General features: G+C 39.0%; 1 protein-coding gene across 6 annotated transcripts in view; it reads left to right on the top strand.

Annotated features, from left to right (window-relative positions):
- The window catches only part of EPB41L4A (erythrocyte membrane protein band 4.1 like 4A), a 250,929-nt gene that overhangs the window by 126,112 nt on the left and 108,892 nt on the right, over positions 1–15,925 (top strand). For all 6 annotated transcript variants that reach the window (XM_029942700.1, XM_029942701.1, XM_029942697.1 and 3 more), the window contains exons 4-5: positions 8,551–8,602; positions 15,558–15,636. In XM_029942700.1, coding sequence (XP_029798560.1) covers positions 8,551–8,602; positions 15,558–15,636 — 131 coding nt within the window. The remainder of the gene's footprint in view (positions 1–8,550; positions 8,603–15,557; positions 15,637–15,925) is intronic.

Raw genomic sequence — 15,925 nt, 5'->3', positions numbered from 1 at the left:
CTGTGAGTTTGAGCCCCACGTTGGGCTCTGTGCTGACAGCTCAAAGACTGGAGCCTGCTTTGGATTCTGTGTCTTCCTATCTCTCTGCCCCTCCTGCTTGCTTGCTCGCACGCTCTCTCTCCCTCTTTCTCTCAAAATAAATAAACATTAAAAAATAATGTAAAAACAGGAGTCTGTCTCCTGGCCCAAAGTATTTGTATTCTTCGTACATGTAAAATGCGCCGTCCTCCCAAGGTCTCCCCAAATCTCATTTATTATGAGATTTGGAGGTCATACTTGAGGTCCAGGTTCTCATCAAATCAGACTCAGGTATTCTTCAAGTTAAACCCCTTGCGTATGCATCCTCTTACTCTGAAGACCTGTGAATTAAAGAGGTGAGAAAGATAAATCCACACCCTCCCACACTACTATCCAACACATTGGGTAGGATCACTGGAAAGACACTTCCATTTAGAATGGGGCGAAAGAGGTGCATAGCAGTCACCCATCTGTAACAGTCGGAAAACTCAGCCAGGCACATGTAGCCTTTTATTAAATTAAAGCTTGGTCTTACTGCCTTGGAGTGTTCATGTGATGATTAGCTTGGCTGGGCTTTTGGTTCTGTTCTCTGAGTTTTCCTTGCCTTTCCGTGAAAAGTAGCATGTGTTAGCAGCTAAGTAGTATTCTCAGCCTGCTTTTGCCTATCGAGGATTGCTGGTCCATAAGCCTCTTTTCAGTGTGTAGTGTGTCTCTGTCCCTTTTAGCTGAGGCCAAACTAATTCTTTTTAAAAACAGTGTGTATTGGGGCACCTGGGTGGCTCATTCGGTTGCATGTCCAGCTTCAGCTCAGGTCATATCTCACGGTTCGTGGGTTCAGGCCCCACCTCAGGCTCTGTGTTGACAGCTAGCTCAGAGCCTGGAGCCCGGTTTGAATTCTGTGGCTCCCTCTCTCTGACCCTCCCCTGCTCGCGCTGTCTCTTTCTGTCTCTCAAAAATAAATAAAAAACATTAAAAAAATTTTTTTATTTAAAAAAAGACAAAAAACCCCACTGTGTATCTCTTATTAATTGATTTATAGTCACCTCTTTTAGACAAAGGCAACATCCACAAACCACTTTGAAATAAGCTTTTCTATACCTGAAATTCCTTGTTGTGGCTTTTAGGGAAGATTCCTAGAGGACCTTTTGCTAGTTTGAAAGGGTCATATTTGATCTCTTTGAGAACTTAATAAAATTTTACTTCCAACCATGGTTTCCTGACAGCACTCTGGATTCAGTCTTTGCCCAGAAGCCATTTCTTAATTGTAACACATTGTTTGCCTTCTGATAAATCTAGGGATGAGAGAGTTTTATTTTCAAGCCCAGTAAGACCTGGCTTCTTTATATTTAACCATTCCTTTTAGCTTATCTCTCTGCTCTTGGATTGGAGGCAGCAGAAGAAGCCAGTCGTCTGCCCCTTGAACAGTCTGCCTGCACACCTCCTTATCTGGATCATCCAACTCATTAGGGACATCTTTTATTTTCCATGTTGCCACAGGCAACAGCATTGCTAAACTCTGTCCTAGTGCTTAAGGTCCTCTTTCTTCTTGCTTCCAACAGCTTTCTCTTTTGCTTTCCTTTAGGCCCCCCCCAGCAGCCTTCTTGAGGGCCCCAGGGCTTTCACTTAGGCTCTCCTCCAGGTCCTTCCTGCTGCCTCACGCAAAAACAGGAAGCAGAGAGTAAGGCCAGATCCTGCAGGGCCTCATCAACCATCATAAGGATTTTGGATTTTACTTTGAGTGAGAAGAGAAACCACTGCAGGATGTTGAACAGAGGTTATAAAGTGATCTGATCTCTGTTTTAACAGAATTCCTCTCAATGCAGGTAGATGGAGGGCTTAACAGTAAAGGGATTGCTTAAGAAATCCAGGTAAACTGGGATGACCGCTGGGATCTGGGAGTGGTGAGAATGTACCCCATTCTGTTTACATTTTCAACATGGAGCCAATAGACTTTGCAGATGGATCAAAGAGATAGACGGTAAAGAGGTTTTGACCAGAGCCAGTGGAAGACTGTTGCGTCACACATAGGGAAGCCGGAGACTGTAGAACAGGTTTTTCTAGGAGGGATTAGACATCATTTCCGTTTTGGGCATGTGTAGTTTGGGATTCTAATAGACATTTAAGTTGAGATGTCAAGTAGGTGGCTAGATTCTGGGAACAGTTCTGGTCTGGCCATTGATTTGGGAGTTGTTAGTACACAGATGGAATTTAAAGCCAGGAGCCTTGCTGTAAGGTATGAGCCTGGGGCAATCTAGCCTTCCTCCTGCTTAGACAGATAATGAGCCACCAGCAATGGAAATTGTGAAGGTACGTGTGGCCTGTAAGTTAAGAGCAGAAGCCAGAGGGACAGGTGTCCTAGAAACCACACGACAAATGGATTTCAAGCAAGTGGGTGAGGGCTCCACATCCATTCCTAGATTTAGCAGTTGGTGGCAGAATGTGTTCTAAAGGGAGCTCAAGAGGGAAGCGATCAAACATAAGATAGAATAACAATTTCTCCCCCAGAGATTAAAAATCGGAAATGAAATGGGCAGATATAGGGGTCAAAAAGGTTTTTTATTGATTTATTTTTTAATTAAGGGAGAAATAAAGGCATGACTTGTTCTAGGAATGATTCTATAGAAAGGTAAACTTTGGTCCTGGAAAGGAAGCAGAAAGTTGCTGGGAAAATGTTCCTGAATAGAGGAGAAGGGATGAGGTTCAGTGGAGCAGGGACAGCTCCTCCGTGGTGACAGAAGACACCAGCACAGAGATAGGCGATTTTGGTGGATGTCATGAGAAGCCATGCACACTGTCTTCGAACTGCTTGAAGTTTCTCTGTGAAATAAGCAAGGCCATCAGCTCAGAGTATGAGAAGAGGGGAGGAGAAAGTGTGTAGTTGCTTAAGCAAGTGGAAGAGTAAAATGCAGTAGGGTGCTTGGTTCCCTTGGATTATTGATAATGAATTTAAACTGAGCCTGTCTAGGCAGGCCTGGGTGGCTCAGTTGCTTAAGGGTCTGACTCCTGATTTCAGCTCAGGTCATGATTGTTTCAGTCCTTGACTTCGAGCCCTGCATTGGGCGCTGTGCTGATAGCATGGAGCATGCTTGGGATTCTGTCTCCCTCTCACTCTGTCTCTCCCCCACTCATTCTCTAACTCTCTCTCAAGATAAATAGAAACAAACTTTAAAAATATTACAAAATGAGCACATCTGTGGTTATGCAGTTTGAATCTCCCGTTACCACCAGCCTCCTGGCACAAAGTACCAACATTTAATGACTAGTGACTATTACTGTTGTCCCCTTTTTTTTTTTTTTTTTAACTATTATTTCTGTAACTCTTAGATTGGTGGCCAGGGTCCATGGATGGGAACTGAGGGATAGTCTCTGGTGCCAGTGACACCTCATGAGGAACCAGATAACCCGTAGTGCGACATTGGAATCCACTTTAATTGAAAAATGAGGCCTAATCACGACCCAGCCTCCTCCCAGCCCCGTGTAGATTGTCCAGCGTCAGCCCCTTGTTTTTGTTGCTGCTGTGAGTTAGCTCTGTTGTGGTGGTTTTACCTGAGGAACTACAGCTTCTGTGATTCATACCAAGGAGCAAATTAAAACCACGTTCTGTTCATGTTGCTTAGAGGCCATGGGATCTGTCTACAGAGGCACTGGGAAAAGCACAAATAATCACAACTGTGCTGGATTTCTCAGAACATCTGTGCAAATTACGTCGACTCCTCAAACTCCCTAGGAACGAACTATAGTGTCATTTTTTGAGATATTTGTGACTCTGTCCCCTATGAATGGTCAATTCTTTTTATACTACTCCCTTAGATCAAGAGTTTACTTTTTTTCTTAACTGACAAAAACTGTGTGCTTTTAAAACCTTTTTTGATCTCCAGGAAGCATTATTAAATATCATTGTAGCATTCTTAAATTCTCCAAAGAGAGTCAGCATTACAGCCTGTGTGAAATAAGATGCAGCAAAGCTTTTATTATTTTATGCTGTCCTTGTTTTATCTGAAAAATTTTAGGGCTTATTATACTGTTAGAACTCTAGGACACCCTGAAAGAACAGTTGTCAGATGAAAGGTCGGACTGTGAATTTAATATATATCTTCTGAAGGTTAGGATATTGATTTACTGGACAGTGTTAGAGTTTTAGAATCTAATTCTGAGACTGTTACCTAGGAAATTGATGAAATTGAGACATTATCAGCCAAGCTGAATGAAAGACGCTTAGGGCATTTAGCCAAGACTGTGAGAGACTAAGAAGGAACTTGTGCCGGTCTGTCATTTCTTCCCAGGTCACATAAATGCTGTTATTAAGATTGATAGGACTGAAGAGGTAACGACACCTAACTGCTCGCCTCTTGTACCCTGACAAAGGGCCAGAGCCAAAAGAGGGCTAGTGTCTTGACCCCTTAGTAACCAGGTCTTGGGGCTCTAGTCTGTTCTCATTCTCCTGCGTGAGGAAGCTGACTGTGGAAATCAGAAAGAGAGGTGGCTTCCATTTTGGTTAATTGTTATCATTCTACAAAGGAAGTTCTAATCCAGCTGTAAGGATATACAAATTACAGGATGAATTACAAGTTTGAAATAGCAGGGTAGGGGAAAGAAATGGGAGAAAGTCATAGATTTTCTAGACAATGAACTGCTTAAATGCTGAGAGAGAATGAGAGATGGGGCCGTCTCTCCTTGTGCCCACCGAGGTAGGCAAGCAGGCTTCACACCAAAGTGCAATTCAGAAAAGCCCCTCTGCAGCCCAACCCCTCAGGGGACAGTGCTCTGCTCTCTGCTGCTCCCTCTTCGCCAACCCAGAGCAGGTGGAAAGACTGGATGCACCTTTTCTCTTTCTGGAAGGCCTCTGTGAACATTGGTTTCTTAGCTGAGTGTTTGTTAGTTGTTGGGCAGCGCTGATTTCAAGGTCATGCTGAGCTGTAGAGGACTTGAAATATCATGTTCTGTGTTGTCACTTAAAAATGCTTTTAAATTTTAAACACATATTTGCTTTATGAGCAGTTGAGTTGGTAGACATTCTCTTTATAAAAATTTATGGCTCTGTTCTCCATTTCTGTATTTTGGGAAAGTTTTTTATTCGTGAACTGCTATTCAAAGTTTTTCTCTTCAGTGATGCCTTCTGACACTTAACCCTGCAGAATTAATGTTTTTAGTATATAATTTTGTCATCTCGTACATATTATCGCCTATACATTATTATCTTACTTAGCATATTGTATTGTAATTCTGTGTCTGTGTCTCTTGCTAGGCTCTGAGTGCCTCAGGATAGGATCTGACATGACACAGAAAAAGCATGTATAGTGGCTATTCCATAAATGTTGGTTGAATGAATGATATCCCAATTTTAGAGCCTACATGTGTTCTGGATGTAGGCCTCAACACTGGAGTGTTGTGTTCATTGGCAAATTCTTGTGCCCTCTTTACTGTTTGGTTTTGAGGGCCTGATGTGTTTTGTGGTGATCAGACATGTGCTATGTTTGATGGCTTTTTGATAATGAGCCGTGACAAGGGCTATTATAGTATGGCTCCTTGGTTCCAAGGTCATTTCTTTCTCTTGGTGGAGTGTAAGTGGGCTTTACATTTTGAGATGTTAGCTTGTGAAACTGGTGGCTCATGTTTATTATTTATGTTCTGGTGCATTTATCATCGTCTGACCTCTGTAACCCCTGGTTTCCATTTGGATCAAATGAGATTTGTGCACGGCGAGCGCTGGATTGACGCCTAGCATATCTAATGTGCACCGAGCTGATTGAACAGCCTTTGCCTATCCTGACTCCCTTTTTTGCTGCAGAATTGTAATTTGTAACTCATCTCAGAACCTTCATTGTACTTTTTCACTACACAAATCGGATTGCTCTCAAGGAAAGAGATTCATTTTAAAATTATGTAGATTATCATTCATGGGGAAATTTCCCCATGTTAACCAGTCTTTATTACATTTAGTTAAAACTTCCTGTTGTTTTTTCTTTAAATAACTTAAGAACTTTCCGTAAGTAAAGCAAAACGAAAAATGAATTAGTTTGAAGAATCTTTTTGTAAAGCTTGTTTTCTTGGAATGATGATGTTAGGAGGAGAGAACAGGAAGCTATCCTGAAACTTCTGTTTCTTTTTCGTTTCAAGATGAGATTAGACAGAAAACAGTAAAACCGGGGGTCTATTCCATCCCCTCCTTTCCTTTCCCAAGTACTTGGTAAGGCTTCATTTATAGATATGATATAAGGCTGAAACTAAGACCTCATACTATATGTGCCTTGACATCAAGGGAAACTGAGAAGGTTTCTAATGGCCAGTAACCCCCAAGAACTTCAGGTGGCTGACACCTTGATTTTGACATTGGAGCAGAGAAACTAACTTTGCTCCAAAATCTATGGAACTTGGAAATAATAAATGGACATTGTCGTTAGCCTCTAAGTTTGTGATAACTTGTTATGGTTTTATCCTCTTTGGAAAAATCCAGAAATAGTCAAAACTTTTATTGATCATGAATGGCAAGAAACATCCTGTTTCCATGTTATAGGAAGCACCCATAGCTTTATATACTTAGAGGGAGAGGGTTTGCTCTGTGTTCAACACACAGCTTAACATTTGGGATTGCTTGTATATTTGAATAAACCAGTATATCCCTAGGATCCATTGTTATAACACCAAAACCACATCTCCTTAGTAGTCACTGTGAGCTCTGAAAGCAGTTAACAGATTTTAGCCTCTGCTCAAAGGCCTTTACTTTATTTTATTTATTATTTTTTTAATGTTCATTTATTTTTGAGAGAAAGAGCGGGAGGGAGGAAGAGAGAGGCAGAGAGAGAGAGGGAGACATAGAATCCGGAGCAGGCTTCAAGCTCTTAGTTGTCAGCAGAGTCCGACATGGTGCTCAAACCTATGAAGGGGGAGATTATGACCTGAGCCGGAGTCAGATGCTTAACCAACTGAGCCACCCAGGTGCCCCAAATGCCTTTATTTTAAAAATGAATGATTCTACACCCTTAAAAATTAAGAAAGGATAAGGGCCAGAATAATGAGAATTGTGTTATGAGTGGCTACACTTATATATATTGGTTACTTTTCCTTTTAAAAAAGTTGAAAAACAAATTGCTGTATGAGTGGCAAATAATGCAGATGATACATGCAGAGGATAGAGTTCAGTACCGTAATAAAACCTTTTAATAGCATGATTATGACATATATTTAATGTGAATAATTATTAAAGGAATAAGAGGTAAGGGGGTTGTATAAGACATTACAATTACACTGTGTATTTACTGCTATTGTACAACAGATCAGTACTTCTGCCCTCAATGAGGGGGCAGGGAACTGGGAACCAGGCAGGAAGAGCCTCTTGGATCCTCCTGTGACCTTTTTTCCTGACCCGGAGGTGTCAGGAGAGTATGAATGTTTTCACCACCATAAACTCAAAAGTGCTGAGAATAAAGTGGCTCAAGGTGAGCCTGCTCCTACTCCCTGCTGTGAGAATCGCCTCAAACGTTTAGGAATGTTTGAAAATGGAAACCGGTCAGTTTGCCCTTGGGACCTCCAACTCTTGACCGCAGGGCACTGGAATCCCTTCCACTGTGCGCTTTTGTGAGAGACCCCAATGTTCCCCGCTGTGCTTTCTTGCTTCTCCCTTGCTGTTCCCCCAGATGGAGAGACAGGGATGAAGTATTGTTTCTTTCTTTTTTTAAGTGATTTTATTTCACAAAGGTAAGATTTAAGGAAGGCCTCTCACCAGGACCAAAAATTCTCCCAATACTTTCTAACTTTCTGTTCCTCAAAGATTAACTTGAATTTATAAGCAAGTGCCTCAGACTGGCTAACAAGGTTTAATAAGATTTTGACCCTCAGACCTTAACAATAATCATAACTAGCATGTGCTACATATCTAGTATGAACCAGGGACTACTCTCAAGACTTGAGGAATTCATGTATTTGATTTTCACAGCAAGCCTATGAAGAATGTTTGGAGAAGTCCACTAACTTGTTCCAGGTTCCGTGGTGTTGACGAGGGGAGAGCCAGGGTCAAATCCAGCAGGGTCTGCTCTGGGAATCAGACCCTCAGCCACTGTGCTGAGTTGCCTTTCCTGGAGGATTAATGAGGATTTGATTTAGTTTGTTTGCTTTCTTCCTGACATCTAGCAGTACTACCTGTAAGGGATGGGACAGTAAGTGAAGAGGGTGAGGACGTTTGAAGGAGAAATGGCTGTAGGGTGGTTGTGATGGGGACTTTGGAAAGAGACTTGGGGAGCATTCTCTGCAGCCATTGTTTTCCTGCTCATCAGCCTCTTGAAATTACTGACCTTATAATCAGCACGAGAACTTAACCGAGAACCTACTTCCCTGCTTCTCTCGGAACATCGTCATTTTTCTTTTAGTGTTCTAGCTACAGAAAGCTCTTGTGTATATTTCTGTATATATGTAATAAGTTAAATATTTATTAAGCATTTATATATCATTTCAAATAAAAGTTGGCAAATATTCTTAAAGTGAAGGCCAATGAAAAAAACTAATTTCTATAACCACCCTTTTTTTCCCCCCTCACAGTATTGGCTGGATCCTGCCAAAACCCTTGCTGAACACAAAGAACTTATCAACAGTAGGTATTTAATGTTAATTTTGTTAAGGGGTACCTTGAATATGATACAATGTCTGTGATTACTTGGATGCAGAAATATGCTTTAGGACTACAGGAATGAGTACTAGTACTCGAGTACCAGAATATGGAAATGGGTGTTGTGTTCATTGCCAGACTCTTACTCCAAACTCTGATTAATTTTTAGGTTATAAAGACTCTGAGTGGATCTTAATATTGAATTTGGCTTGGGTATATCTGTCCTTGACTTGTCAGTGATTTTAAAATTTTTCTGGTCTTTAAAATTTCACCTTAAAACAGAAAAGGTAGAGAGGCATTGATTTGGAAAAAAAGGTGGATGTCTGATCTTCTTTTTTAAATTAAATTTAATGTAATGTAATTAATTTATTTTTTAAATATAGCTTATTGTCAGGTTGGTTTCCATGTAACACCCAGTGCTCATCCCAACAAGTGCCCTCCTCCCTGCCCATCACCCATTTTTCCCTTTCCCCCAACACCTATCAATCCTTAGTTCTCAGTATTTAAGAGTCTCTTATGGTTTGCCTTCCTCCCTCTCTGTAACTATTTTTTTCCCCTTCCCTTCCCCCATGGTCTTCTGTTAAGTTTCTCCTGATCCACATAGGAGTGAAAACATACGGTATCTGTCTTTTTCTGCCTGGCTTATTTCACTTAGCATAATACCCTCAAGTTCCATCTACATTGCTACAAATGGGCAGATTTCATTCTTTCTCGTTGCCATGTAGTATTCCATTGTATAGATAAACCACTTCTTCTTGTGGACATCTGACCTAATAAAGAGTTTGAGTTTCTTGGAATAAGGAGTGGTTTTGTCATTCACACTCTTACTTGCTGAGGCAGTAATTAATGACTGACCTGTGTCCTAAAAGATTTTTTTGACTGCAGAAAGGAACAATCTATTTATAGAGGATATCTTTTAGTTTTACCACTATGAATCTTACTATTAAGTAACTGAGAGTATAATTAAGGTTATACTCTATTAACTTTAACTTCCATAACAGATTTTTATTTATAAAAGTATATGCATGTGTGCACATACACGTGATCCTTAAGTATGCAAAAGGTAGTTATATTTTAATTATCCTTTTAAAAATATGATAAAATATATAACATAAAATGTGCCATGTTAACCACTTTTGAGTGGCATTAAATACATTCATTGTGCAACCATTACTACTGTCTCCAAGAGATTTTCATCATCCCAAACTGAAACTTTGTACTTATTAAATCATTTTGCTTTAATGTGAAAATTATTTCTAATAAGATGTAGTAGATTCGTTGGGCCTATATGACACACACACCCCCCATTCTGAACCTGTATTTCACGTGTTTATTAGCTTATTCCCAGTGATAAAATTGGTTACTTCATGGACCTGAAGAGCAGGAACAAAGCTGTGCCTCAGAAAGGAACTGGAAACTAGGAACTCAGCAAGTACTGTCTCTCTGAACATCAGCATCATTTTTGTTTCTGTTTATCCATGTCTATGGGGGAAGCCTTCACAGTTTCCAGGTTGCAGCTCTAGCCACAAGCAGACTTGACTGGCTGTCTCTGAATGCAGGTCCCAGTTCTACGGGAGGGTGCATCTGACCACCCCAGTTTGAGTCAGGAGCTCACCTCAGTCTACTCAAGCTATGCCTGGTCTTCTTCAAGCTCAATATAACCAAAGCTGCCAGGGGGCCAGCTTCTGGATGAGACTAAGAGACTGGTTCAGAAATAGGGGCTTGCTGCCAGCAAGGGTGACAAAGAACCCTCAAAATAATGTACCTTAGACATCACCAAGTTCTGCCTACTCAGCCTACACAGGAGTAAGTCCCAATTCATAAATGGTTCATGACTTGCCATGGGTGAGAAGCTGGTTGGTGGCAGAAGTCTTCTGACTCCAGTGCTTCTGTGTTTCTAGTACTCTTCCTGAATGAGCTGCTACTAAGGGTCAGTGGGGAGGGATGAAGATTCCAGGAGGTATGAATGCAGGTAACTTCCCTGAGATGTCTGCATATAAATGGTAGGAGTTCCAATTTAAAAGTGCCATCCTTCAGGATGTAGAAATCTGTACTTTCCCCCGCAAAATTCAGGCATAGTAATATACAGTACATCTGTCTTGTCTGTTTGACCCAAATACTTAAAAAAAATACCAGTTTAAAAATTTAAAAATATCAGGAATGATTATTTTAAAACAAACTCACAGGATTTTTATTAATATCCAGGTGATGAAGGAAAAATGTAAATTATTTAAGGTACATGTTTAGTGTTCCTAAGTACATTTGAAGGATTTATTTCTTTACATCGTATGAAATATTCTTTTTAAATACCTATAATCTGTACAACTGCTTTTTAATCCTAAATACCTTGCTATCAAAAATTTGATGTACAGTAAGAATAAAACGCCAAAAGTGAAGGAAGATGATGTAACTAAAGAATACATAAACTTTATATTTCATCTCATGAAATAATTTGATAATTTATGAAGGAAAATGGCTTTCATGCCTCAAGTAGATTAGTCAGAAAGAATATCTGTAAAAATGATGGAGTATTTGCTAATCACCAGGATTTTCATAAGTGAGTCTTAATTTATTTTTGCTTCTCATTGAAGACTTATTGCTATTAAAGGCCTTGTGGAGTATTTCCATTTTCTGGTTTCTGTATTTTTTGCTAAACAGTATCAACTTACTTTACATGAAGATTTCTTAAAGGTAGATTCTATTGAAAGGCAGAGATTCAAGATAAAAATAACTTAGGAGTTTTCTTCGTCAGTGCCTAATATTTACAGTCAGTCTTAGAACAGGAAGCCAAAAAATATCTGATCAGACATATTCTAGCTCCAGAATATCCACATCCATAGCCTTAGATTGGCCTATAAAACGGTGATATATATGAAAGTATTTGCTTACTTGAATGGCATTGTAATTCTTTCCCCTGAGAGGCTATAAGGAATAGTGGCTAGAAAATGTTGGACTGTAGGTATTTGCAAACTTGGTTCTCAACCTTGTGATCTTAGACATGCTGTTTACCACTTGGATATTTGCCTGTCTTCCCTGTGTTACCAGGTGGTTGTGCAAAATCAGATGATTATGTAATATTTTTATACATTATCAAATGCAGTCAAATTGTAGTGATGCCTTATATTTAGAGCACAATCATTTTATATCCAAGTAGGAAACAGAGGGCTGCTTGGGGCCAAAAGTCCTTAAAGAAAATTTGCCAAACTGAATGTTTTTAATGGTGTATTTCTCAAACTTCTGCTTAAATGCTCATCACTAAGCACATTTAAAATGGCTAGGCTTGGTCAGTTGGGTGTAATCTGTCACGTTGCAGAGAATAAAAGGAACTCTAGAATCTGGACAGGACCTTCTTCCCTTTGTGCACTGTCTCCGAAGCATCTGTGCTTCTCCTGGCCCCTAGATCCCAGCCCCCCATGGCCTGCAGGCACGGGCAGACCCATCTGCTCGGCAACACAGAGCCTGACTGACAGAGATGGATCAGCAGACGGTGGACTTCCTGGTTCCTCTAAATATTTAATAATCTGTGCCTCTCTGACATCTATGTTCAGGAGGAAAGGTGTATTTGTTAGAAATATAAACAGTGATTAAGTGATCATAGACATCAAACATGTGGAATCAACTCTAATGATAAGATTATAACAAAAATGTTTTTTAAAAAGCTCTAGCTTAAGGAACGCCTTGTCCAGAAAGGCATAGATGAGGGCAGAGGAGCAAGGCCCTATTGTTGGTTAACTTCTGTATGCCAGGAACAGGGCTTTGGGTTTCCACAGACACAGCATGTGTGTGTCATAATAACAGTAAATAATAACAAAGTTTGTATATTAAAAATGCATTATGGCTTTATGACCTGTTCAGTTTAATTTCCTTTCCCTAACCTTGAAATTTGTCCCCTTTTTTTTTCCCTACTCAATAAAAATGAAAATAGAAAGACTGATATTACTTTGTGTCAGTTACACAGTATCAGAGACTTGGGGGTCACAATATGTATATGGAGATATTTTTACTGATGTGTATACTTGATATCTTTTTTTGTGTGTGGGAGAGCTTTTGTTGAGGAAAAATTAGAAATTATGACCATTGATTAATATACCAGGTAAGAAATACATTTTAAAACAGATTTAATATAAGATCTAGTTACTAAACTGTGCAGAAGTTTTGGAAACAGTCCTTGTTAGATTCAGACCATCTGAAAAAGAAATATTTCTGTTGAGAACATAATATGATGTTGTTGGCACCCAAGGGGCTTGTGTCCTCTTGCACAATATGAGTGTTGAATTATATTTTATGTCTTCCCATCCCATGTAAGTACAATTCCAGCTTTATTTCATATATATATATATTTGGTATTTGTATGCATTGTTTTTCTGTGTGTAATAAATGACTGAGATGAGAAATGACTTCTTAAATATATAAGAACACATTCTTAGGGGCACCTGGGTGGTTCTATCGGTTGGGTGTCTGACTCTTGATTTTGGCTCGGGTCATGATCACAGGGTCTTGAGATCAAGCCCTCCATCAGGCTCTATGCTGAGTGCAAAGCCTGCTTGAGATTCTCTCTCTGCCCATCCCTTTGCCCCTCCCCTGCTCTCTCCCTCTCTCTCCAAAAAACCAAGAAATATAAATAAATAAACAAACAAACAAATAAAATTTAACAACCCACATTCTTAGACTCAGAAAAGTTTAGGAATGAGACAAATATTGCTTATAATCCAACCATAATGCCATAGCCTTACTGAAGGTTTATTTTTTTTAAAGGTGAGAGATACATATAGAAAGAAAATTACCAGTTTTGCTAAGAGTGGAATTTAAATGTTCTCACACAAAAGGACAAAACAGTAAATATGTGAGGGATGATATGCTATAGGGGGAGTCCTTTCATAATGTGTATGTATAGCAAATCATCACATTGCACACTTTAAATGTCTTGCAATTTAATTTTTCAGTTATATTTCATGAAAGCTGTGGAAACAAAGTTTCCAGTTCTTCTTCCCAGAGTTTGCCAGTGTTAGTCCTTTCTTGTATGTTCTTCTAGGGGTAAATACATATTGTAATACATAACTTTCTTTTTCACAAAAGTGATCGTATTTCTGCCATCAGAAATAGATTTTTCCCAATCAGCACATAGAGTCCTCCCTCTGCACATATAAACAGTCGCATGGTACCACATATATATACTTCCTGTGGTTGACATAAATGGTCCACCTGCTGCTAAGCATTTAAGTTTGGATACTATATACGTTTTTTGTATCAGCTTTCTGCAGATGCATATTTTTGTGTGTTTTGCAACAGTAATAGGTGGGTGGTTTAAAAAGCCATTTGTTTTATCATTAATTTATGTTCATTATGAAAAAATATGTATGTTGTAGAATATGTGAAAAATGGGAAAATTATGAATACGTAAAAATTGTGCATAACCTCACTAACCAGAGATAAGAACTGGCAACATTCTGATATATTTGATCTTGTCTTTTTTTCTTTGTTTATGAACACATAAATGTATACCTACATAGATACCTGCATAGTTGAAGTCCTACTGTTACAGAATTATCAATCCTATTTTTTATCTTATATTTTCTTGGGTGTTTAAAAGTTCTTAGTGTAATCTTTTGAGTTTATTTATTTTAAGAGAGAGAGAAAGGAAGGGAGAGAGTGTGTGCGTCAGAGAGGGGCAAAGAAAGAGAGAGAAAGAATCCCAAGTCACTGCACTGCCAGCACAGAGCCTGACGTGGAGCTTGATTCCAGGAACCACAAGATAATGGCCTGAGCCAAAATCAAGAGTCAAACATTTAACTGACTGAGCACCCCAGGCATCCCATGAGTGTAATTTTTAAAACAACTTTACTGAGGTGACTTTAACATATAAAAGTTGTATAAATTTAAGGTGCACAGTTTAATGTTTCAATATATGTATATATCATGAAAAGATTACCATAGTCAAGCTAAATCACTTATCTATCATCTCTGCATAGTTGTGTGTGTGTGTGTATGTGTGTGTGTGTGTGATCATTAACTATAGACATCATGCTGTTCATTAGATTCCCAGCATGCATTCATCTGGCATAACTGAAACTTTGTACCCTTTAACCAACATCTCATTTCTCCCTCCCAGATTCCCTGGCAATTACGATTTTACTCTCTGCATCATGTAGGTGACTATTATAGATTCCACATATAAGTGAGATCAGGCAGTATTTGTTTTTTCTGTGTCTGGCTTATTTACCTTGCATAGTGTTCTCCAGGTCCATCCATGTTGTCTCAAATGAGATTTCTTTCTTTTTTTTAGCTGAATAATATTCCATTGTGTGTGTGTGTAGTCCGTTAGTTCACTGATAGACACTTACATTGCTTCTGTATCTTAACTATTATGATTAATGCTGCAGTGAACATGGGAGAGCAGATACATCCTTAAGATCCTCATTTCATTTCCTTTGGATAAATACACAGTAGTGGGATTGCTGGATCATATTGTAGTTGTCTTTTTAATTTTCTGAGGATTTCCATACTGTTTTCCATAATGGCTGAACCAATTTACATTCCCAGCAACAGTATACAAGGGTTCCCTTTTGTCCATATCCTCACCAGCACTTTTGTCTTATTGCTAATTGCCATTTTTACAGGTGTCTGCTGATATCTCAGGGTTTTGATTTGCATTTCCCTGACGGTTAGTGATGTTGAATATCTTTTCATGTGTCTGTTGAGCATTTATATGTTTTCTTTGGAAACATGTCTATTCTGGTCCTTTGCCCATTTTTAAATTGGGTCGTTTGTTTTTTGCTTTGACTTATAGGAGTTCCTCATATATTTTGAATAATTAAATCCCTTATTGAATATGTAGTTGGCAAATATTTTTGTTAAGTGTAATTTTTAATAGTTGTACAATACTACACTTCTACTTTGACTAATTTATAATATGAAATTTAATTTCTATTTCTTATTTTAGCTGGACCTCCATATACTTTGTATTTCGGTATTAAATTCTATGCTGAAGATCCATGTAAGCTTAAAGAAGAAATAACCAGGTATAGTATTGACTTTGCTTTTGAACAATACATGTATGTCATATACAAAGGATTTATTTAATACAAACTAGGGTCAAACATTTGGATATGTGTCTACCTTGTTTTGTAATGCATCTCCACTGAAAGTTAAATTTAAACTAGCATTGCATGAGGCAGATCAGTGTCTGATGATTGATGTGTGTGGACAATGGCATGAACCCGGGTGACATGATGATAGATTTTGCATCTGCTGTCATGGGATATTTTTGTATCATTATTGTGAAGACCGCATTCAGCCTTTGTAGTCATG

Source organism: Suricata suricatta, chromosome 6 (assembly GCF_006229205.1).
Source record: "Suricata suricatta isolate VVHF042 chromosome 6, meerkat_22Aug2017_6uvM2_HiC, whole genome shotgun sequence".
NCBI lineage: Eukaryota > Metazoa > Chordata > Mammalia > Carnivora > Herpestidae > Suricata > Suricata suricatta.
This window is presented reverse-complemented; position numbering and strand designations above follow the sequence as displayed.